This window comes from Leptinotarsa decemlineata, unplaced genomic scaffold, assembly GCF_025532065.1.
Source record: "Leptinotarsa decemlineata unplaced genomic scaffold, Ldec_3_MD MMD2_tig00026307_RagTag_RagTag, whole genome shotgun sequence".
In the NCBI taxonomy this organism is placed as follows: domain Eukaryota; kingdom Metazoa; phylum Arthropoda; class Insecta; order Coleoptera; family Chrysomelidae; genus Leptinotarsa; species Leptinotarsa decemlineata.
In genome coordinates this window covers 3,285,122-3,308,309 of record NW_027412681.1, presented here as the reverse complement: position 1 = coordinate 3,308,309, position 23,188 = coordinate 3,285,122, and the positions used below count along the sequence as shown (strand labels likewise).

At 33.2% G+C, this 23,188-nt stretch overlaps 5 protein-coding genes across 7 annotated transcripts; 2 read left to right on the top strand and 3 right to left on the bottom strand.

Moving 5' to 3' along the window:
• Nucleotides 1–1,581: 1,581 nt before the first annotated feature.
• Nucleotides 1,582–2,855, bottom strand: Sys1 (Sys1 golgi trafficking protein). 2 transcript variants are annotated; one of them, XM_074180859.1, is made up of 4 exons: nt 2,722–2,855; nt 2,280–2,645; nt 2,162–2,229; nt 1,582–1,953 (listed from the first exon to the last, which is right to left on the bottom strand). In XM_074180859.1, the coding sequence occupies exons 2-4, from the start codon at nt 2,448–2,450 to the stop codon at nt 1,713–1,715; spliced, it is 480 nt and encodes a 159-aa protein (XP_074036960.1). In that variant the 5' UTR covers nt 2,451–2,645; nt 2,722–2,855; the 3' UTR covers nt 1,582–1,712. The 2 variants fall into 2 exon arrangements, with proteins under 2 accessions (XP_074036960.1, XP_023029585.1); XM_023173817.2 differs by lacking the exon at nt 2,722–2,855 and having other exon boundaries at nt 2,280–2,715.
• Nucleotides 2,856–4,344: 1,489 nt separating this feature from the next.
• Nucleotides 4,345–5,431, top strand: LOC111517612 (uncharacterized). Its single transcript, XM_023173815.2, has 4 exons — nt 4,345–4,558; nt 4,620–4,786; nt 4,841–4,978; nt 5,116–5,431. Exons 1-4 carry the CDS (start codon nt 4,477–4,479, stop codon nt 5,368–5,370), a joined length of 642 nt encoding a protein of 213 aa, XP_023029583.2. The 5' UTR covers nt 4,345–4,476; the 3' UTR covers nt 5,371–5,431.
• A 2,915-nt stretch (nt 5,432–8,346) lies between these two features.
• On the bottom strand, nt 8,347–10,957 carry LOC111517611 (RRP15-like protein). Its single transcript, XM_023173814.2, has 3 exons — nt 10,780–10,957; nt 10,388–10,701; nt 8,347–8,795 (listed from the first exon to the last, which is right to left on the bottom strand). Exons 1-3 carry the CDS (start codon nt 10,817–10,819, stop codon nt 8,388–8,390), a joined length of 762 nt encoding a protein of 253 aa, XP_023029582.2. The 5' UTR covers nt 10,820–10,957; the 3' UTR covers nt 8,347–8,387.
• Nucleotides 10,958–11,340: 383 nt separating this feature from the next.
• LOC111517600 (cyclin-dependent kinase 20) lies at nt 11,341–20,309 on the top strand. 2 transcript variants are annotated; one of them, XM_074180855.1, is made up of 5 exons: nt 11,348–11,613; nt 11,712–11,900; nt 13,349–13,585; nt 13,644–13,871; nt 18,125–20,309. In XM_074180855.1, the coding sequence occupies exons 1-5, from the start codon at nt 11,431–11,433 to the stop codon at nt 18,263–18,265; spliced, it is 978 nt and encodes a 325-aa protein (XP_074036956.1). In that variant the 5' UTR covers nt 11,348–11,430; the 3' UTR covers nt 18,266–20,309. The 2 variants fall into 2 exon arrangements, with proteins under 2 accessions (XP_074036957.1, XP_074036956.1); XM_074180856.1 differs by lacking the exon at nt 11,712–11,900 and having other exon boundaries at nt 11,341–11,613.
• cpa (F-actin-capping protein subunit alpha) lies at nt 18,378–22,787 on the bottom strand. Its single transcript, XM_074180857.1, has 2 exons — nt 22,054–22,787; nt 18,378–21,216 (listed from the first exon to the last, which is right to left on the bottom strand). The coding sequence occupies exons 1-2, from the start codon at nt 22,747–22,749 to the stop codon at nt 21,046–21,048; spliced, it is 867 nt and encodes a 288-aa protein (XP_074036958.1). The 5' UTR covers nt 22,750–22,787; the 3' UTR covers nt 18,378–21,045.
• Nucleotides 22,788–23,188: the final 401 nt, after the last annotated feature.

The following is a 23,188-nucleotide window of genomic DNA, read 5'->3' as shown; positions in this document are numbered from 1 at the left end:
TTGTGGTTATTTCAGAAGTGTCCTTTGTTCTGAATTGGAAACCAATTTAATGTTCCACAGAGGGAGAATTTTGAGGAAACACATTCGAGGAAACCATTGCCGTAAGGTGGCGTTAGTATCAGTTCAAAAATAAAGGAAAACAAATCAACTCAGTTGAATTGTTCATCACAACGTTACATTTCACAAATAGAATTATATATTCAGACTTTAATTTTTCACCATAAATTAAACTCGTTCCCGAAAAAATATTTTCAATCTACTAGTCATTGAAAATCGACAACTATCTGAATAGTTATGACTAAGGTTTCTTATGGTATAAAAACCAAATTGAAAACAAGCTTTACTCATCTGAGTAATCGATGAAAAGTATTTTACATGAAATATAGTGTGTTAAATAATAAATCGCGAGTGGGTCAGCTGAAAAAACTAGCCAGACTGTGATTATTGAAAATAAAAAAAAATTAAACATGACATTCATTTGTTTAATGAACAAATTTATACCGATGGAAAGTATGAAGCTTCTAGGCAAATTTTCTGTATCGTGTTCTCAGTGACATATTCTTTATTTTTATATAAGATTTATTAATTAAACAGATGGGTGTCAACTTTTCTGTTTATACTTGCCAGCCTAATAGTTACACCAGAAATTAACTGCCAACAGAATGTTTGTATATTTTTTTAATAAACAATTTGTTCATTGAATAAATGAATGTAATGTTTGAAAAAAATCATTTTGAAATTTTTATATAATCATAGCCCGGCCAGCATTTTTTAAGTAATGAGTAATTTTCATGTACCTGTTCCATAAGCGTACGTGCATGTTTATTTAACCTGTGCCTAGGCGTACACAATTGAGTTGGTTAAAAAGTGAAAAATGTTGTATCTATTTTAAATATTCAATGTTGAATGAATTTTTATAGTTTTATGTATGCAAATTGTTTTTACTTATAAATTTCGATCAAAATATTTATTATTTTATATGAAAAACAGTTTTTTTTATGTACCACATGTCTGCACAACTAACCTGAATAAATTGAACTTGTTTGGATTGGAGTAAAAGATGTTGTTGCAAGAAGAAACCTGATATTTAAAATAAAAGATGTCAAAATACCTTAAAAATTATTGATTCCGAAAAATGACAAAAATGTATTGGATATGTTTTGGAAGGAGACATATGGAAATTATTCCATTCAGTTGAGAAAATTGTAAAATCTTAAATCATAACATTCAACATATATTCATTGTATTTATTTGATGATAACACCATAATTTTTACTCATACCTAATATCTTCTAAAATAAGCATACCTACTTCTGTAAATATTTCAAATTGAAATGTTATAACAATATCAATTATTAGTTTTGAAAAGATTTTGTTGAAATACTCAATGATTTGTCCAAATTCTTATCTATTCTTTTCAGAATATTTTGTTTTGCAGCATTTACTTTGATTTTTGGATGTTTCAAAACGGTTCTAAAATATATCACACTGAGTATCTACCATATTTATATTTTGAGACATTGCTTCCAGACTATGAAAAAATATCCTATTCTCAGACTCGAAATATAAAAAATAATGAACTCGTGGCAATAAATTCATTTACTTCTCGACAAAACAATGTTTAAAACTAGCATAAAAAATTGATTTCAGTAACTCGACACAGACAACTTTTCCAAGTCACACGACTTCACTGAATATCACAACTTGTTGATCTAAAGGTCGGTTTTGGGGCCTAGCGATAATGGTATAGCGGCCAGTTCTGTCCTGAGACACAAAAACTCCCCGCACACACACATCAATGTTGCGCAAGCAACGTTCAGAGCCCACCAAGAGAATGTCGTAGGGAAATGTTCATTGTAGAACCAGCAGACGATAAGGTGGATGAAGTGCCAGGTACAGCTGAAGTCCATGCATTGTTTCGTCCTTTCTACGATGTACCATATCGCCACAGCTCTGTTGATATTTCATGGGTATCAATAGTGGATCTTATCAAAATGTCGAATTTACTATCATTAATTTAGTTTAGTATTCAACACACCTGACGAAGCTATTGTACAGTGAAAAACATATGTTGCGTTTTTGTGAACTGTTCATGGATTTTCATCACGTGTCGACACCATATCCGTAACATATATTTCAAAAAGCTACCAGTAGTACTTACCCAATTAATGAATTCAAGACAAAACTTGAAATAACTATTCTCCCACCAAAATCACGGATTTGAAGTTCCTACAATTCAAAAATTAAAAGAAAAATCGTGAAGAAATTGATATTCTTACATGGTATTCAAATATATGATCTAAGGTATTGGGTTCTCCAACCAAGGAACCCAAAACGGCTAATATCAAACCTAAAGAAACGTACAATATACACTGAATAGAGACTATCTGGAATATTATTAGCCATGGATCCCACTGGCTGTATCGAAATGAGCCACTCAATTTCTTCATGGTTTAATGATCAATTCGGAGTGCATACTTTGGAGTCATTTTCGAAACTATGATGAAGAAAGAACCTGTTGAAAACTTTGGGCAGCAACAGAATTGCTAGGTGGAAATTGGTTATTATGACTTTATTTTCCACTTGGGCCTTCCTCAAACTCTTCTCTGGTCATTATTTGTGGGTCGACAGAATGAATTTAATACCTGAAAAACTAGCCCTGATTACTCATCAAAATAACATACCACATATCACCACAAATTTGTGACATGTACAACATACATAGACATGATATCATGATAATATGGACTGGCCGTGACGTCACTTTTACATATATTCCACCTGCGGATTACACAATGTTTTGGCCACTGCGTCACAGCACCATGTGACAAATTAAATCAAATAATTTTCACAATGGAAATATGCATATCATAAAACATCGTGAGGTATGAGTGATGTAATGCCAAAATGTGTAGTTTTTTATCTCTTTTTAGTTGTTGGAGTCGATGTTCTCTTTTTGATGACTAGGCCATATTATGATGCCACTACAACATAAGACAGCTCTTGTATCAAATGTTAATTGTCAAGTGGGAAATTGACAGAGAATTATGTTAGAACCTGTTCCGAAATGGCGACAACAAAAGGTAAATTGCTTATATGAAAAATGAAACATAAGAAGTTGATATTGTCAGTAAAATAACCTGTGCTCAGAGCTCACAGACCAGTTTTTAAGATACTGCCTAGTTCATACAAAAGTAACGAGTAAAGCAACTTTTATCTTTTTCGAGTCAACGATGTCGTATATCAATAGACAGAGAAGTTAACAAACATATCTGTTAAAAAAAATAGTGATATCATTTCGGAAATCGGCTAATTGATAGTGATATTTGTCAAAGTTTGTCGATTATGTTTTGCTTACTAGTGATGCTGCACAACGGTACATTTGGAATATTTCTTATTTGATACTAACTTGAAAACCACATTTGTGAAAAATAAATTTATTTGTGTTTTTTCATCACAATTCGAAAAAATTCGATTTTGAGAGCATATTCAAATAATGACACTTTTATAAATCTTCTGTTATTTTTGCTAAATTTATAAAAACTATAAAACTTCGAGTGGAAAAAAAACGAAAAATATATTTGAAAAATATTAGTTCATTTGTGAGAAAGGAAATATCATTAGAGTTTATTTTTTGAAAATGAAACATTTATTTTCATCTTCATCTTACTCTTACTCTCGTTCACTCTTACTCATTGTGGAATGTTCATTTTCGCAAAAAAATAATAATATTTCTGTAACAATATTTATATCTTCATGAATAAAAATATTTTGTACAAAATTGTTTTATTCCTGAATTTGAAACCGAAATGAAACCCCATTTTCACGAAACCGCCTCTGATTATTTACTCATTGGTTAGTTTAAGGAAATGAGAGAGATGAAGATTTTTTGTTTACTGTTATCTAAGAACAGTTTATCCCCGTTAGGATTTCTTCATCTACTATGTGAACTCGAACTGACTCAATGAAAGTAGGATACCTTACAGAAGATGCAGCACAGATCAACCCCCGAGCCTTATTTTCAAATAAGTGAACCAGGATGGATAGAACCATCATGGTGTAATCACTTGAACGTCTGCCTATGTAAAATATTTTGATGAAAACAGTCGACCTACTGGACTCAACTATCCAATTTTTCTTTCGATGCGAGAATTCTCCTGATTTGAAGGTAAGGACGGGGACATATCCCTTTGATATCATTCCGTGACCGACCTTCACCATGGCACCGTATAGAAGTAAACTCCTTCTAATCTATACGGTGACCATGGTTACTGTGGGTAGGTTCTTCCACTGTTCTATAATTATACTACAGAACACCTTCTCTTAGCCGACATTTTATAAAAACACTAGCGTCCTCATTGCTTTCTCGTTCCATGCTTGAATTAAATTTGAATTTAGTTTCACATGAAATTCGTTACACGTTATTAATTTCTGAGAGTACTGTATTTTCTTGGTTGAAAAATAATTCAAATAGAAATGGATGATGAAAGCAGATTATCAGCTGATGAATATGAAAAACAATATTTTGGGTTTAGTTCTACCGAACTGATTGAAGACTGTAATTCAAATATCCTGAAATATTTTTCTCATTACTTGCTCCTATTTATTTTTTTTTTCAGATAGGGAACAAGTAATCGCAGTTATCCAGAGAACTATATCGGATATTTTTACCACTATTTCAGAGCTAGGAAAATCGGAACCTGCCAAAGAAACTCTTTCACTGAGAATTCAAGACTTGTATGATGCTTTCCGGGAGAGTGCTAAAAGCCCCTTGGAACAGTTTGAAGTATATGCTTACTTTCATTATTTGGGTCTGTTGAATCACCATCTCTGTTTTCAGAATGAAGTAAGGAAGATATTTACGATACCAAAGAATGTTCTTCTTGATGAAGATAAAATACGAAGTAATGCATATTCAGACGAAGATGTGGATATGTTGAAGAAAGAGATTGCTGACTTGAAGATAGAGATGATACAGGTAACAACGGAATTTAGTATAAGTTTCAACACTTTTTTTTTATATGAGTGTATGAAAAATATCAGGTATTCCAAAACAAACCCCTGTAATGAACAATTACAATACTTTAAAAGATAGTAATTATATTTGTTTTTCAGGAGAGAGTTTTTTTAGCGAAATGCAAGCAAATGAAGGAAATTATTGATTCTAAAATTTCTCCCATTTATGAGAAAGTTAATGGCTTGATTTCAACTGCCAAAGTGGTGTCCAAAAACATTGACGAGTGTAAAGAAGGTAAACCACAGAAATTGATAGAAACCCACAAAAAGTACGTTCATCATTACTTCAGTCATGATGGGAACTATGATGAGTATTTTCAAAAACTGAGTATCAAATTTTTAGTGAAAGACTAGCAAATAGAACAAAATTTGTTGAAGAATATATGTTGAGAGAATAAAAGTACAGATATGTTTATTTTGAAGCCATATATGTGATGTAAGTGTAACTATAGGTGATAATGTATGAAGGAAAGTTTGTGTATTTTGTCAGTGAAATGACTTTCAAGAAAATGATTTTTATATGCAAACTTAGTTTGTATTAAGTGTACAACTGCTCATTAGCACTATACATTTTTTTGTTCTACATTTTAGGTAACAAAACATAAATATATGAATTATTCATCAAACAAATTTTGCTTAAATGAAAATTAATTAAAACAAAAAATGTAAATAGACAAGGTTATAAGATATAAAAGCCATTATAAAGAACTTCACAGGATTTCTGTCTACTTTCACAACTAGATTTCAATTATTCATGTTCAGAAAATTGACTATTCTTGTACTAGAATTGTAAACTCTTTTCATCTCCTTTTTAGTTTCATATTCAAATGTTTTGAACACCAAATTACCTACAATACTCTTCTCAGTACATGTCTCGCCAACCAGGTTGGCTTCTTCGGGATACGCAGAAAACTAAATCCCAACTCTACTGGTGGTCTCCATTCATATCTAACAGGGTACACTTCAACTTTTCGAACATATCATTGAATTTGGGTAGTTCTTATGCCACATTTTGCTATTTTCAGACTTCGAAAACATCCAAAATTCTAGTGTTATGTACCAATATCAAACATTTCGGACAGTTTTCATTTATTCTATGGGGCGTTCTCAAGGCGTGTTGAGCGCCTCTAGATTTTTCTGGTCTTCAAAATCTGATATATATATACTGTGTTCTTTGAAACGAGTTTTATTGGTTCACTCAGTCTGACCAATATATTTTGTCACAGTCCCAACATTTACTTAAGTGAGCAGCAAGAAGTTTTGAAGGCTACTTTTATGTTCAACTTGAAATAAACATTCTAAACCAGTAATGTATCTTGGTTCGTACCGAAGCACAATAAACTTGTAATCTGTCTTTTTGAAATGTGGAAGATGCTCCCTAAATTTAAGTTTCGTAATTAACTTGTCTACAATATTTGAATACCTGTTGCTTTCAGCTATGTCCCTGGTAACATTCTTCTCAATATCATACCTTTCTTTACTCCAGAGAAACGTAACAAACCTATGGAGAAGAAATTTTAGCTTTGTCATTTTGTGTTGTTGATAACGCTGTGCACTATTAGGAACGTATGGTACTGGTATTCTTTCTGTAGTTATGAAATTCTAGACCCTGGTTACTTCTATTCACTAAGACATCTAAGAATGTTGTTTTTGATTTCATGTATAAACTTAATAATTGGGGTTTTCTTGAGAGTTGAAACATTTTAAGTCTGAACATGTACATGCCATTGATGATTACAGAATAAAAACAATTTCTCGAAGTCATTTTTAATTTTTTTTGAAAACATGTTGAGGTTGATATTTTGAGTCAAGTCTTAGTTTTTGTATGCTTGTATAGAATATCCAGAAACAAGGCATGAATATTATTTTGGACTTTCTGAAAAGTGATTAACAATCTATATGAAAGTAGCTCCAGCTACAATTCTGAAGCCATTTTTCTTTAAGCAAAGATATCTGATCAGCTAATGAAAATAAATATTCCATATCAGTTTGTTTCCCAAGAAACATACATATTAGAAGAGAAATATTCAATTAAAATAAATCTTTATGGTGTGATATTGAAAATATAGAAAAGGCATTGAAATAAGAGATTTTGAATTTCAACTATATAGTAGTTTCATTTCAGTATGATAGATGGACTGTTTTCTTCCACATTTCTCTTACTTTAGGTTATCAAATTATTAGTGAACCTGGTCAAATGTCTACATTGGTTGCAAATGATTTCGAAATTTAAACATATTAGTTGCCTTTTTGTAGACAAGGAATGAATAGTTTGTTATGCCACAAGCAGGACTTTTGGAAACTTGCAAACTGCATGTTAAAATACAACAATCGATGCTAGATACAAACAGAAAACAAACATTGGAGTTTGTCTTGTATTGAAAAGAAATGAATTAACACAATAAGGATCCACTGTAAGTGTTCAGAAAAGTGCTGAGAAAAAACTTTTCTGAATGTCAATAGGTTAATGAAGCATAATGGGGAATGTTCCTCCTGACGAAAATCAAGTAGTTTTCATAAAAGAGCTCTAAAACAACGCATTTTAAACTTATCATGTCAACCTTTTTCTTTAAAAAATTATTTAAATACCTAAAAAAGAGGAATGAAATAATGCATTCAAAATCTAAAGGGATTTGTTTCTATTTCACCATTTGGCATAATCAGTTATAGCTAATAAAGGACAATGAATCTGTTACCTGTATGAGACAAACAAAGATGACATATTTTAGAGGCACGCTGTTCTGTTTACTTATTTCCTAGTCATTCTGTGACATATGACATGTTGTGCACCTAACCTATCTTCCTCTATATAAATAAATAACAAAACAACTGTTGTTTATGTGGCTTGTGGAGGTGGTATTGAACTATAATTTATATTTTGATTAAATTTTTGATTTATAAAGATAATTTTTCTTTTTTAAAGTAGAATATCTAGGTACGTATAAATTATTTCAATTTGAAATAGGTGCTGTTGCCAATATGTGAATTAGAAACAAAACCCAACGTTTAAAACATAAATTTGAATACTTTTCAAAGTGAATTTGAAAAACTCATGAATTGAACTCAACTTGATTTTGTTCAAACTTGCATTTGCTGTAATAAACCAAATTGAGGAACATTCCCCATTGACAATATTACGAAATTCAAATTCATACCTTTTTTCTCTACTCTCTTTTCAAATTTGTTGGTTGCTTTTCAAAATATTAAGAACCGCATTCACAAAAAGTGATTGTAATACACTGCAGTGACTTGAGTAAGTTTGAAACTTGTTACAAACGATTTGTGGAAGAATATTTTATGAAATTCATTTACAAGAAGGTAAAAATGAAATTCTATTGTAAAAATAAAAATTTAATAAACAATATTTACAACTAATCTGACTCAATTTCCAACTCTTCTTCTCCTTCTTCAGTTTCCAACTGTTTATCCCAATCTTTCATTTTTGCCCCCATCATGAAATCCTCCCTGAGAACGCTCCAAGTTGGTTCCTTCTCAGATTTCGTCTCTTTTTTAGACGTTCCCAGTGATTCGTCAATATTTTGCGATTTTTCTCCCATGAGCACATCTAGAAATGCTCGCTTGTCAATGTTTTTCATCACTTTTTCTTTCCTTACTTCCAAGGGACCAGCCTCCTTGAGTTTTTGGTTGATGTCTTTCTGTTGCATATTCACTATGTTGAAAAAGTGAACAACACCTTTTGTTGCTATCCTCTGCAATAATCTTTCTCTGTCTTTTTCTAAAATGTTGGGCTTCACTCGAATTTTGGGTAACTCTTTTTTCTACAAAATGAATCGCATATTGTTAATTATTATACTGGTACATATTCGAATTTGAATAAAATTTAATTAGACTGCAGATCACAAATCTTTTTCATACAAATGATTTTCTATTCCATAATCGTCTATGAAACTAGATAAAGTACCGTTTACATGTTAAAGAATGAGAAAGCTGTAGAAAAATGGATGATCTTTTTGTCTTTTAAGCAAAGCTAAGTTAAATTTGGCAATATTATCATCATTTCTTGACTTATACTTCTCAAATATTGCCTACTAATGAAGACTCCAGTGAAGTAACAAAATCATTTAAAATATTTAATTATTTTTGGGTAAATTCTATTTTACCGTATATATACACCTAGCGTTACAAGTATTATTACAGACTACTGTAATTTATAAAAGATCCCAATGAACTACTAAAAAGTTTTATTATCTCACCAATAGTTTTGGCAAATTCTGATCATCGACTTATTCTGTCTGTAATTAGTAATATGAAAGAGAATCAACCATATTCACATAAAAATGATTCCACCAACTTCGGTACATATCAGAAATACACGATGGACTGTGGCTGCTCATCGTTATGAGGTTCAACTCTGTACACCTCGAACTCCACTGTTTAAGAACTCTTAATATTAGATGTTAAAAATCAGTGCTGCCAATAACAAAATTCCTGATCTATGCACAAGCATTTTTATGTGAATAGTTCCCCCCATGTAAGTCCTCTAATCTGAAAGCATAATATATTCTCAAAAATGTATGTGATATGTTTTCAAGGATGTCAATATAAATATTTTGATTTGGGTTCCAAGAATTGATCTTGTAAAAGAAAAATATAATGTTTTGAAAGCATCACCAGAGAGGTCAGTCCTAACAAAACTCGACATTTCCAGTGCACGGAAGGAGATGTCATGTAAGTGATGATTGAACATCAATTAATTGGAAAAAATGATACCTAGGTCCTTTATTACAACTAAGCTCACGAACTTGGTACTCCGATCATGTGTTCGTAATTGAATGGATCACTGGGCATAATAAATCTGATCTTGTGACATTTATTAATTTTAAGTTCAACATTGATTTCATAAATTTGTGAAATAGAACTTTCTCATTCTGTAAAAACATGAAATGGGTGCAATTTTTTATACAATTCCAATACTGAAATGGCTATTACCATCATTTTTAAGAATAGGAATCTAGGTGCTTCTTTTTATTCCTTCCTAATCGATAGAATTTTCGGAATGGGGTAGTGGAGAAATTCAAATCAAAGACTATTTTTTGAAATGTGTGTCCAAATTGTTAATACTGTGGATTTTATCCTTGACGTTTCTTTGATGTGACTAATTCTGCTTATTTTACCGATATCAGTTGACACTACAAAAACTTTTCTTTCATTACCCAGAAACAAAGAAGGTCCTGAAATAGATTTTTTACAGTTTCGGCTATTGAGTGGCCATATCTCTCCAAAAACGGATTGAAGTGCCATATATTGATTAGTGATCAAGAAACCTAAGTATGTGGGATAATTGAAACTATAGTCATCAAAATATTAACCATTACCTATAAAGAAAAACATAATACACAAGATGACAAACCTTTTTTCTAGGTGGTTCTGCAGATACAGTGTTATCTTCTACAGTTTCTTTTTTTACTTCACCGTCAGGTGTTTGAATCTCGAATCCCGCAGGTTGGACTTTTACTTTCTTCAGATCAGTCAATTTTTTTGCCTTAGACAAAACTGGGGTTTTTCCTTTCGTTTTCGTTTTCAAAACTTTCGATATAGCATTTGCCCATCCAGCGTTTCCAACTCCATTTGTGTTGTCATCAGATTCTTCTGAGGAATTCTGGGGTATTTCGTTCTCTTCCGTGTTAGAATCTTCATTTGATTGGGAACTTTCATTTTCGGAATCTAAGTATCGATAAAAAGAAAATCTGTTAGCTTATAATTCTAAAAGACACTGCAGAATATTGCTCAAATATTATTTACCTGATGATTCAGATTGGACGATAACTTTTGCAGCTGTCATGATTGCAATACGATCTTGAATAGTCTTATTATTTCATAATTTCCGAAGACAGAAGTAATAAATAAATTAAACTAATGGCCTGGTTATATCAACAGTAAATGTTAATTTTTGAAGGTTAGCTTCAGTTTATTGAAGGTTATCTTCAGTTTGTTACAAGTTGTCTTCTTCTCTTTGTGAGGATAGAATTGGCCAAGTTCCTTGATTCTTTGTGTCACTGCAAAATAGTAACAGTACTTAATGGCGTCACGTGAAATTCTTGTAGAAATTAAATGCAAGTTACTGATAGTATTTTTTTTGTGAACAACGAATATTCAAAATAGAATAACTTATTGGGTTGAACCACAAGTTATCAAGTCATTGGGAGGAAAAATGCCGATAAAACAATTCAACAACCTTCCTGAAATAATTTCATTATAGTTTGACACTATTACATTTTGATGTTGAAACATTTTTTGACAAAATATTTTATATGGGGAAGGGGTCCAAGTGATCACATTAGGGATATTGTATGTATCTTGATAGAAGTAAAACACCATGCAAAGTTGTTGCTAAGCAACGGTTTTGAAATGTTGATGTAAACATAACCTCTAAATCGTAGTTTATGTTCGAACATGAATAACTATAAATTATTAGGTCGTGCCGGTGAAGGTGCTCATGGATTTGTTTTCAAAGGCAAAGACCTGAGAAATGAATCGATCGTAGCGTTGAAAAAGATTACGGTTAACCCAAATTTGGGTATCCCAAAAAGTGTAATGAGAGAAATATGTGCCTTGCGGGTACTGAAATACAAAAATGTAAGTAAACTTTCATTTCAGAATGCTGCTGAATCGATTACAAAAATTATAAGAATTAAATCAGTTTTCTTGGACTTGCATGATTCGAATTTTTGTAGATTGTGAAACTATTTGAAGTTAGCTGTGTTGGAAGCTCTGTTGTTCTAGTCATGGAGTATTTGCCTTGGTCTTTAGCCGATCTGCTGAAAAATCATGAAATCAATCTGAGTCTCGCCCAAATCAAAAGTTACACTAGAATGGTATTGAATGGAGTAAACTTCATGCACCACAATCATATCATGCACAGGGTAATTAATATATTTCGTGTTCCGTGTTCTTGAGATATATTGTTTCTAGAGTAACTATTATTGGTTTTTTCCAATTTCTCTTTAATGTTTTAATAACCCAACCAAAGGTTACTTTTAGGAGAAGTATTTTTGACAATATAATTGAAATAAACTAAACTGAAAACATTTAATGGACGAATGAACTAACATTTCAACCAATACACCAAAGTTTTGAGTTCAAAATGACCTTTGATTGCTCATAAATGAAATCGCTGAAGGAAACATTACTTATTAAGTTGGAATATTTGTGTATTTTGAGTCTTGGAGATATTATAGTATTTTCGTACGCCACCTGTCGAAATTTTGATAATTCATTGCTTTGAGAAATTTCCGACAGGCATATAAATGTCAAAGGTCCAATAATAATTAAAAATTGTGTCTATTCTGGAAAAAAAACTAATTCGCTCAGCACATCACTTTTTATCGTCGCCATTTTGGAATAGTTTTGTATCCTCATCCGTTGAGTTCTTTCACCAAAATGCTTCTTGAAATACAGTTTCCTATTGTATCGATACCATAGTATATTTAAACTTTGCATATAGACTATCTGTTATTCAAAGATTTAAATATCGAATATACTACATGGGCTGAAAAGTTAGTAGGTTACCACACAGATGGCGATGCTAGTATAAAATCCATGTGATTTTTAGATGACCTAACCCCCAAAAGATAACCCCAAAAAATAGAAATTTTTGAGTGAGGAAATTTTTGTCAGCTTGAAGAAAATGGATAAAAATGAATTTCGTGTGGCGAAAAAAAAATACTGTTGATGCATAGGCTTGCTTGGCTCGATAAACATTATTCGTACTTTGCTCAAGGAAAATCAACCGATGAGAAGTGGTTGATGACTCCCATCATTTCACACTAGGATCAAAACGATCGTTATCTGAATGGACTGCACGCGGTGAGCCGACCCCAAAGCGTGCAAAGAAGCACGCTGGCAAGGTTGTGGTATCAGTATTTTGGAATGCACATGATATAATATTAATAGACTATTTTAAAAAGGAAAAAACATCAACAGCCACTATTATCGCAGAAAAAGTGCCCCATTTGAAAAAAAGTGCTGTTTCACCAAGCACTGTGTCACATATCAATGAAAACAATAGTAAAATTGCATGAATTGGTATTTGATTGCTTTCTCATCCACCATATTCTCCAGTTTTGGCCCCCAGTAACTTTTTTCTGCTCTCAGACCTCAAGAGAATGTCTCCTGGAAAAAGTTTCGCGCCGATGAACAGGTAATGGTCGAAACTGAGGCCTATTTTGAGGCTAAAGACAAATCGTACTATTGTATCGCCCTCGAAGACAACTATATTGAATAATAAAATCAAATTTTATCAAAAATTCTTTTTCTATGTTAGCTTACGAACTTTTCAGCCTTATTGTCATATCATAATTCCTATTTTCAGGACTTGAAACCGGCTAATTTGCTGATAAGTCGGAAGGGTATTCTAAAAATTGCAGATTTTGGACTTGCCAGAATCTACGATATCGACAAATCTAGACTTTATTCACATCAAGTAGCTACCAGGTGGTATAGAGCACCTGAACTTCTTTATGGGTCAAGATCTTATACTCTTTCAGTAGATATATGGTCAGTGGGATGTATAATTGCCGAAATGATCAGCAGACAACCTCTATTTCCGGTAATTCTTTCAATTATGAATGCTGTTGATGAACATTCAACTTGGATATTCATTCCAGGGAGAAACAGACATTGAACAATTAGCAATCGTTCTGAGTACTCTGGGCACCCCTAATGAAAGAGTCTGGCCAGGGCTCACTCAGTTGCCAGATTATAATAAGATAGCATTTTCACCAAGTGTTCCTAAAAGTTGGAGCATAATTCTGCCAATGGCTGATGATGCCACATTACAGCTCATCAGTAAAATGCTGATTTATGACGGAAATAAAAGGTTAAGCTCCAAAGAGGTAAGGTATATAGACAGACACAGACATTTTTATTGATCATAAAATCACCAATTTACATCGGTTTGATAGGTCATGAAACTTAAAAAATAAAATTGAAAATTAACATTGCAACAGTAATAATATGTCATATAGGACAACATAGAAGTACAGGTTAGCATTATAATAGATAGTAAATGTTTAAAGTGCATGAATTTTGACAGAATAAAAAGAGTTCATCAGCTCATCTCAGTTCATATTGCAGAGAGAGGAAAATTCCTGAATGTTATAAAATGTATTCGTGATCAAAAACGACTTAGGACTATGGCCAGGCTTGTTATAGTTTTCAAATCGTTTGGTAAAATGTTGAAGTATTGCATACCAGCATAGTCTGGTGATTTTTTATAACTAGAGTATTTCACCTTTTGCAATCTAAATTGATTTTTTTGTCGTGTTTGGTAGCATGAATGTCCCTATTAAGCTCAAAGTTATGTTTATTCTTGTAAACATATGTTGATAGTTTATATAAATAAATACCTGTGAAAGTTAATAATTGCTTTGTTCTGAATACTTCTCGGCAGGACTCACGATAGTCTAGTTTGAACATAGCACGGATTATTCTTTTTTGTGCCAGAAAAACTCTGTTACTGGAAGTTGCTAGCCCATAGACTAAGATGTTGTAACTAATGACGAGGACATAGTAGACTGCGATTAGCCCTCTTTCGTTCAGGCAGCTTTTCAGGTTATTTATGGCAAAGTATTGTTTATTTAGTTTAGAACAAATGCTGTTAATGTATTCGTCCCAGCTGAGAGTTTCATCTAGACCTGTTTCATCTGTGCATTTGAAATTGAATAGGAAACTATGTTGTCTAAATGTGACACAGGGTCTGTGGAATCTTAGTAGTGTTGTCTTTGAGTGGTTCATCATTAGGCGATTTTTGTGATACCAATCATCGAATTTGTGGAGGACCTTTTTTGTTTTAAATATCACTTCATCCTCGTTTATGCTAGATACGATTATAGATGTGTCGTGTGCATATATGAAGACTTCGCCGTAACTTATGTAGTCAGGTAGATTATTGATGAATAATAGAAAAATCAGGGGACCGAGCACACTTCCTTGAGGTATTCCCGAATTAACCAGGTATTCGTCTGAAATTTCATTATTCACCCTCATAACTCATAATCCAAACTCTGTTGCGTTTGAAACATAATATCAGCTTTGTGTAATCATTCAAAACAAGTATATATTGTTATAAATCATGCCCTAAGGAAAATAACGCCGGCCGCCACTGGTAGCCATAAACCAATTGTGGCGTGGCTAAGGGCTATCCTACGTTTCGCGGTTCTTCGATAATCGCATCCGTTCTAGACGTGCCGAGAATAATGCTACCGGTTTTGATGGAATTCCGAATAATTTTCTACAGCCTTCGATTGCCAAATATAAACGCTTCCACGCGCCTATCGATACAGTCAAGTTTCGCGGACAGTGCGGTGCAAAGCGATCTTATAAGGCGATAGAAATTTGAATAATGGTTGAAGTTATAGTTAAAGTGTTTTGTTATAATAATAGTGAAATAAAGTTTAGTTTAATTATTGTTCAGTGTGGTCAATTATTAGTAAACCCACCGGGAAAAGCCTAACAATATAAAAAAAATAAATTCACTGAAAATTTGAAGATAATTATAATCGATACAGCCTCTCGAATTCTGATATCATGCAATAGCAGCAATAAATATTATTTCTCAAATACAAATCAAAATCAGTGTTCTCTCTCTAGTCGTAGAGAGAAATATATTTCAAAATGAAATTTCGAAACATTCACCTTTTCCGACGTTTCTACACTATATAAGGCCTGCCGGAAAACAACTACTTTCCCTGATTTATACCATTGGACATAGCTTTATATCCGACATTTATGCACGTTTCCTCACTGAGTGAATTTTTGCAGATGCTTCTTGTTAAAACAGCAACAGTATACCTCGCTGAAATCAAGCGTAAATCACTTACAGACCGGTTTTGGTGTATTACTTCTCGTCATTGCAGGAAAGGTCCAACCCAAACAGCAGTGTGCCTAAGACTTGACTGACTCCATCCTGTTTTGGATTGCTATATGAAACCTTCGACTGGGAAATAGATTTGTCATCTAGTAATAGCTCAATCTCGTTAACAATCCCCAAGTTGGAAAAAGCACCTCATGTACCAACTCTAACACAAATCAGATTCAGTCTGATAACTGTGTTGTGGACAGATATTATTAGGTTGACAAAATGGTTAAAGCTTTCGCGGCTGAGGTTTTCAGTGTCACATTTTTCGGGTTTGAAGGCCGTGTTTGTGGCCTCCCGTACCAGTCTCTTATGGTGTCCCTGGTTGGGGGCAATGATATTCGTCTTTCCAAAAAGAATCCCGTGGTTTCCTTCACTGAGTGCATGTTCTGCCACAGCTCCTTCAACTTTGTTGCTATTAATCTTTGCTGGTTCCAATGTATACCTTCCCACAAGTGCATGGGATATGATATACCCCTACTGCTGATAGTACGTCTCTTTTGTCTCCAAACGATCTGAGGCTTTGTTGTATCTTCTTGTTGAGTTTCTGATTGGTTGATAATATGTTTATTGTTTAAGAATAAAATTCTTGTTACAAAGACAATGTCAAATAAATATTAATATAAACATGAAGTATAAATGTATAAAATGTAAATTATTAAAATAAAATATAAACTATATACACACACATATGCAAAGGTTACATGACAAGAACTAGGACAACGAATAAAAATATGTTTTTCACACACAGCACAATCGGAATTTCCACACATTCTAAATTACAAGGCATCGTCAAAATATTCTTGTAGGTAATAGGCTTTATCACTTGATAGTTTTGTACATTTCTTTCTAAATATGATAAAAGGAGTCTCTTTGATTTCATTGGGAAGTAATCAGTCCAAAGGGTAAGGTAGCCAGTCTCCAACCTGCCTAAATTCAAGATGACCTTCATTAGGAAGTTTATTGTATATCCTGATTCCATTACATATCAACGGGTCTTGAACCAAACATGTTTTTGGGATTGGTAGATTCAGTTCATTTGACTGCCTTGTGTGGTATGTGGCTGTAGCTGTAGATTCATAGTTCTCCCTATTTTTATGTATAATCGATACACTGTTTCAAATATAAATATTGAAATAACCATAAGGATTCTATGTTCTCAAAAAATAAGTTTATATGAATCCCGCCTTTTCGCTTTACATAATTAATAGCCCTTTTCTGTAAGACCAAAACCGACTTCATAAGTTGTTTACTGCAAACACCCCAAAAGGGTATACCATACCTTAGATGAGAGTCTATTACACTACTTTCGCTGCTGCAAACCCCAGTTCCTTTGAGATGTTTCTCAGTGCGAAACATCGTGAACCCAATTTTTTGTTGATGTGTGCAATATGCTGAACATTTTTAATTTTCATCTAAATAAATTCACAATAATTTCAAAGTGAACTTATTTTTTATTGTGTTATTGTCTAGGGGGATATCAGGTATATTACACTTGAATGCTAATATGTTTGATTTGCTGGTATTCAATGATAACAGATTATGGTCAAACAAATTCTTCACTTTTTTCATGTCTTGACACATTTTGTTATGTAATCTGGTTTTGTCCTTGCCATGCCACAATAATGTGGCATTAATATATAACAGAAACAGTATAGGACCTAACACAGAGCCTTGAGGTACTCCACAATTTATCTCTCCAACGAGTTCTAACAAATTGTTTTCTATCAGTATAGGTATGAACTAATCCAAATATCACTGTTGTCCCTAAAACCATAATATCTTGTGAGTTTCCGAAGCAATATGCTATGATTGACACAGTTAAAAGCTTTGGATAAGTCACAAAGCACTGCTGCAGTGGCTTCCCCACTGTTGATTTCATTATACACCAATTGAAATACTGTTGATAGGTATAGCTTCACTTGTACTCTTAAAATTCTGATAGCCAAAACTGTTTTAATGTTGTGTTTCTCCAAGAGTTTTTCAATTCTGTCTGTGACCCTAATGATATATGATAGATATGCGCACCTGCAACAATATCAGCCTCCTCCCTGTTTTGAACCGTGGAACTCTTCAATTCCATGGCCTAGTTGATCTCGAGTACATTGGTGTGTCAATGAAATACGTATACTAATTCTTTCATTCCATATTTGAATTCTTCTGTCAACGTTTTATCCTTATTTTTTGTTTTATGAGATAATAAACATAAACTAAACTTTAATGATTTTGTAGGCACTGCAACAAAATTTTTTCAGAGAAAAACCATTTCCATGTAAATTATCTGAAATGCCAAGAGTGGAAGAAGCAAAAATTGAAGATTCCTCCTGGGATTTTCGTGAATTTGAAGAGTTTTTTGGTCGAATCAATTGCTGAACTCCAAAACAATCCAGAAAGAAATTAGTTACGAAGTTCAGAAAATAATAACCCATTGATACCAAAGAGAAGTTGATCTTTTGTAGGAGTTGAAGAATAAAAAAAGCTGAAAGTTACTCAATGTTTTTTATTTAAAAATAACCCATACAACGGTCGGCTCTAACAAGATATAAATCATTTCATATTTTAGGGCAGCAATACCTCAGTGACGACATATTTATCAATGCGTCACCTAGTAGAATATTATAGATCACCATACCGGACAAATTTATGTGAGTTCTCATTCAGTTTGCTGAAAAATTAAAAGGGCGCCAAAAATAATTGAGGTTGTTTTTAAAATAATATATATACACCCAGTAAACAGCTCTTTTTTTCAAAATATATATCTCATAATACTGATTTCAATTCATTGTATAAAAATCAATAAAAAAAACTGATATCTTCAAAAGTTTGCGACTCGTGGGAATGGTTTGCCCGGTATGGGTGAAAATTAAAAAATAATATTGATATTACGAAACATGATAAATCATAAACTAAGCCATCAATGAAGCTTTGGTACACGGTCTAGTGTTCATTATTGCACTTTCCGTAAACCATACAGGGATAGGCGCAACAATAAAGATAATACTTAGTGGGGATATTAGTAGATCGTCTTGACAAACAGGAGGGCTTTTGAGTTGATTGTTCCAAAACTAGGATGAACTCCAAAAAATCATTTACTACCTCCCAGAAACCTAATAATCACCGTAAAATCAACTCTGACTATTATATTCCTTTTATTTCATGGCAATTGGTTATACCTCCTGCCCGTCAGTTGAATAGTAGTTCATTTCGTAGTAATTGGCATTAAATGATTTTTAAGTGTCAAGAACAATACTTTTTTTAAATAAAATATTTATAATATACAGGTGCAAACGAATTTATGTTAGCTATAAAGACAATTATAGATAATTCATCTTGATATTTACAATTCTTGTGTTGAAACACATTTTTGTATTAGGACAGTTTGAATAATAATTCAAAAGTGTGTTGCTGTTCTGGAAAAACCTTTTTTGGCTCTTTACTACATAGACCATTTTTACACGAGCATATAACATCCATTATTATAACAGCAACTGGGGTTCCAACATTCCCTATTTAGAAAGAATTTATACAGATCAAGCGTAAAACTACACCTCTGTATGAAACCTGCCTGTCAATGAGCTGTCAGTTAGTATATCTACAGTGCTCAAAAACTTACACTTCAATGTTCTGAAACGTGTTTGATTACATATGGCAGTTTTCAAATAGGCAGTATTTGTTATAAGTTCACCTGAATCGGAAAATATTCGATCAATCTTAATGTTTTCCTGCTTAATTTTATCCAACATTTGCTTTTTTATGTCGAGTCAAACAGGCATAGGGTATCTTCTGTTTATTATGCATTACTTTAAAACATTTTTTTAATCTCACTAAATTATTACACCTTTAAGGTGCCGTGTAAACGTGGTCATAATATATAAAGAATAAAATAATGAAATTGAAACCTCATTCTGGAAAACTCTACACCACACCACAAGTAATAGTAAGCCTTCGGTAAATTGATCACAAAATTCAAGTAAACTACATTGCTAAATTAGTTATTAAAGGAGTGTTTATATTTGGTTCCAAAACTTAGAAACCAATTTGCCAGAAAAGAAAAATTAATCTGGAATCTGTGCCCTTGTAGTGTTTCTCAGAGATCTCCTTTTACACAAAATTTATATTTTATCATATTTCACAGACGTTGGAATATGGGTGTTCATACATTGTGAGTTCTTCAAAAATTGATGTTTCGCCATCATCTATGATGGCATTCATCAATACTTGTTATTGCTTTTGCCACAAAGGGGAGTTAATGATCTACTGAAATAAGTTATTTCGATGACGACCCTACTGAACAGTGAACTACTGTGGTATCCAAAAAAATATTACCAGAAAGGTGAAAGATTGAGATGAAGTTAATGGTCTCACTGTATTTCGTGCCATTTTTTGATTCTATGAGTTTGTTTATATCGACAGCTTTGGTGTCCTTGAAAAATCGACTGAAACTATTATAATTTTAATCCGTCTTTGAACTGTAGTTGTTTTGGAAAACCTTTCTTCCAGTGTATATCTGAAAGAAAGTTACCCATTTCCCCAAAGAGTTTTCAACTATCTCTCAGTAATTTTTTTCATATTTTAGCAACAAAGTAGAAATCCACAAAAGGTTTTTCAAAACATTATTATTTATAAAAAAATACTTTTTTGATGTGCCAAAGGGTTAGAAGAAGCTACAGAGATATAGAATTAATTAAATTGCTTTACAGTAAAAAATGTACTCCAATGTTAATATAACTTTTATCTAACTTAATCTACTTTAAAAAAAGATACATCAACGAAAGAGCTGAATTTTAGAGCAACTCTAACAAAAACTAATCGAAATAGGCCAAACTTCTTTTTTCTTTGTTAAAGACAATCAAGCACCTATCACGTAAAGGACATACCGAATAGAAGACATTAATAAAAAACAACAGATTATTGAAAAAATAATAATAAAATAGTAGATAGTATAAAAAGCTCACCGCAAAATTGCAATAGAGAAGGAAACGATGATTCGGTGTGACAATGAATTCAAAATAAGCGCTCTCACATAATTACGCTAAATTGGCTATCCCTGCTCTCAAAAAACTTAACAAGATCGGACCAATATTTACAAAAAACATCCCTAAGCAACAAGAAGGCGCAGAATAGCCGTTCTCACGTCAAAACCCATCTACTAATCACTGCGTTTTGAGTTCTTTGCCGATGCTGTAGGACACGATCTTGTTCCAGTCGATTTTCGTTCTGGTGACAGGTAGCAATCTCCTTAGAGCTTTAAAAGTGGTGTCAGACATCGTCTGGTAGTTCTCCGAAATCGCCGTCTGATAGAGGTTCTCCGCCGTTTCGATGACCTGTGTTGGTAACAATAATGATTACCCAATGTATTTGAAAATGAGTTGAATATAAATATAATTTATATTCTTTTATTAAAAGTGAAACTCATTCATTATTCTGATGAATATTCTTCTCTAGGACTCTTCAAAACAGTGTTTTTTGATGATTAGTGTTTCTATAGAAGTTGATAAGAAGCTAAAAGCATACAAACGTTCCTAAAACATGGTAGTTCAACACCAACTGTTGTTTCAATTATTTTTACTTTCCTGTGCAAAATTCAGAGACAACTTTGACTTCCAATGTATGTTATGTAGTATATTATATTGGGAGAGGTATTCCAGCACGGAAAAACAGATAATTTATATAAAAGAGATATTTTTCAAACATATTTTTAGTGCTTATTTACAGTTAATTCAAGATAAGAGTTATTAGCACAAAAAAAGAGACTGAGGCATTGATGATGAGTATAATCTACTATGAATGAGATTTTTGGTTGTCTGATCATAAAGACGTACACCTTGAAAATAGCAAGAAAGAGGAAAGTATTTAGGACAGATATAAAGGTGATTTTTCTGAAAGTAAAGAGGCATATCCAGCTTTAAATGTAACCACCAAGTGTAATCGAAGACTAAAACTGCCTTTACTAGTTCCATTAAAAAAGCAATAATATAGAAAACTTTTTTTTGTAACTGAAAGGTTCAAAAATTTGAAATAATACTTCAAAACTATTGTTTGAAAAAACAAAAAAAATTATTGTACGCAGGTCTGACAAATTGGTGCAACTACCAGTGTCAAATTTGCATGACTACTTTCAATCAGTGTCATATTAGTGAAAATCCATAAATCATAACAACCTGGACTATTTCCTTCGCCGTTTGAGCCTCGTTCGTTACCACCACTGACTCTTTGATTTCCTTCGTGCTAACCAGCTGGACATTGCCTTCCTCGTAGTAGTGTACCTGCACCTTCAACACACCTCTAACTTCTGCCACGGATCCTCCATTCAGAGAGATCGACCACTGCGACCTCCACCTGCCGTTCCAGAAGTTCTTTGGCTGGAACTGGTGGTCTTCGATGCAAGCTGTCAAGACCACGTTGCCCCCTTGGTTCCTGCCCACCACACTGCACACCCCGTCCCGGTAATGATTCCTGGTGTACTGGATGAACTCAGCGTCGAGAGCGGAGCGCCAGGGCTCCGCCGCTGGATCCGGGGTGTACGTCTGGTAGTCGGAGGCCTCTTTTCGCAGGTGGTCATACTTAAAGCTCTGCCTGCTTCGCGGGTCGAAAAATCTGTTGTTTCCCTGGTCGTTGTATTCGGTGATGAGCACTAAGTTATCGGAGTTTTCTATTTTCACTGGGGTCAGTTGGTCTTTGTTGTACTGGGCGAATGCCCCGCTGGCGCCCTCCTTTAGTAGGTCGTCATTATTGAGGAGTTTTCGTACGTCGTTAAAGACTTCATTAAATTCGCCAGGCGGCGAATGGAGAATGAAATCCGATACTATTTTAACTTTTTCTTGGTCTGTGATAACATCTTCACCGTCGGACGCCATGTTTAGGTTGGGTTATTTGCTTGTCACTTTTTGGTTGGTGATGTCACGAAAGTTTCATCACAGAATAGTAAAATTCTGTGGTTTCATATACGAATGTATACCGATTTGGCAATGACGCGGGACACAAGTGAAGTGAAGCAATGAACTTGTTACTTCGTGATTCACAGTTGTAATTCACGACCAACGCCCATGTGAACTTGCCGGAATTCATTAGGAATATATAAACTTCATAATGCATTTTCAAAGGAATAAAATCTTGCCTGTAGTCTCATCTATTCATCCTTGATGCATCCTTTCAACTAAACATTAATAGTGCATTATAAATTCATTTTTACAATTTTTGATAGAATACAATCTAGCGTATATTCTGTAACTCAAGAAATACCAAATGTTCAAACATCTCATACAAATATGTATTCTTCTATTAAAAAATATAAAA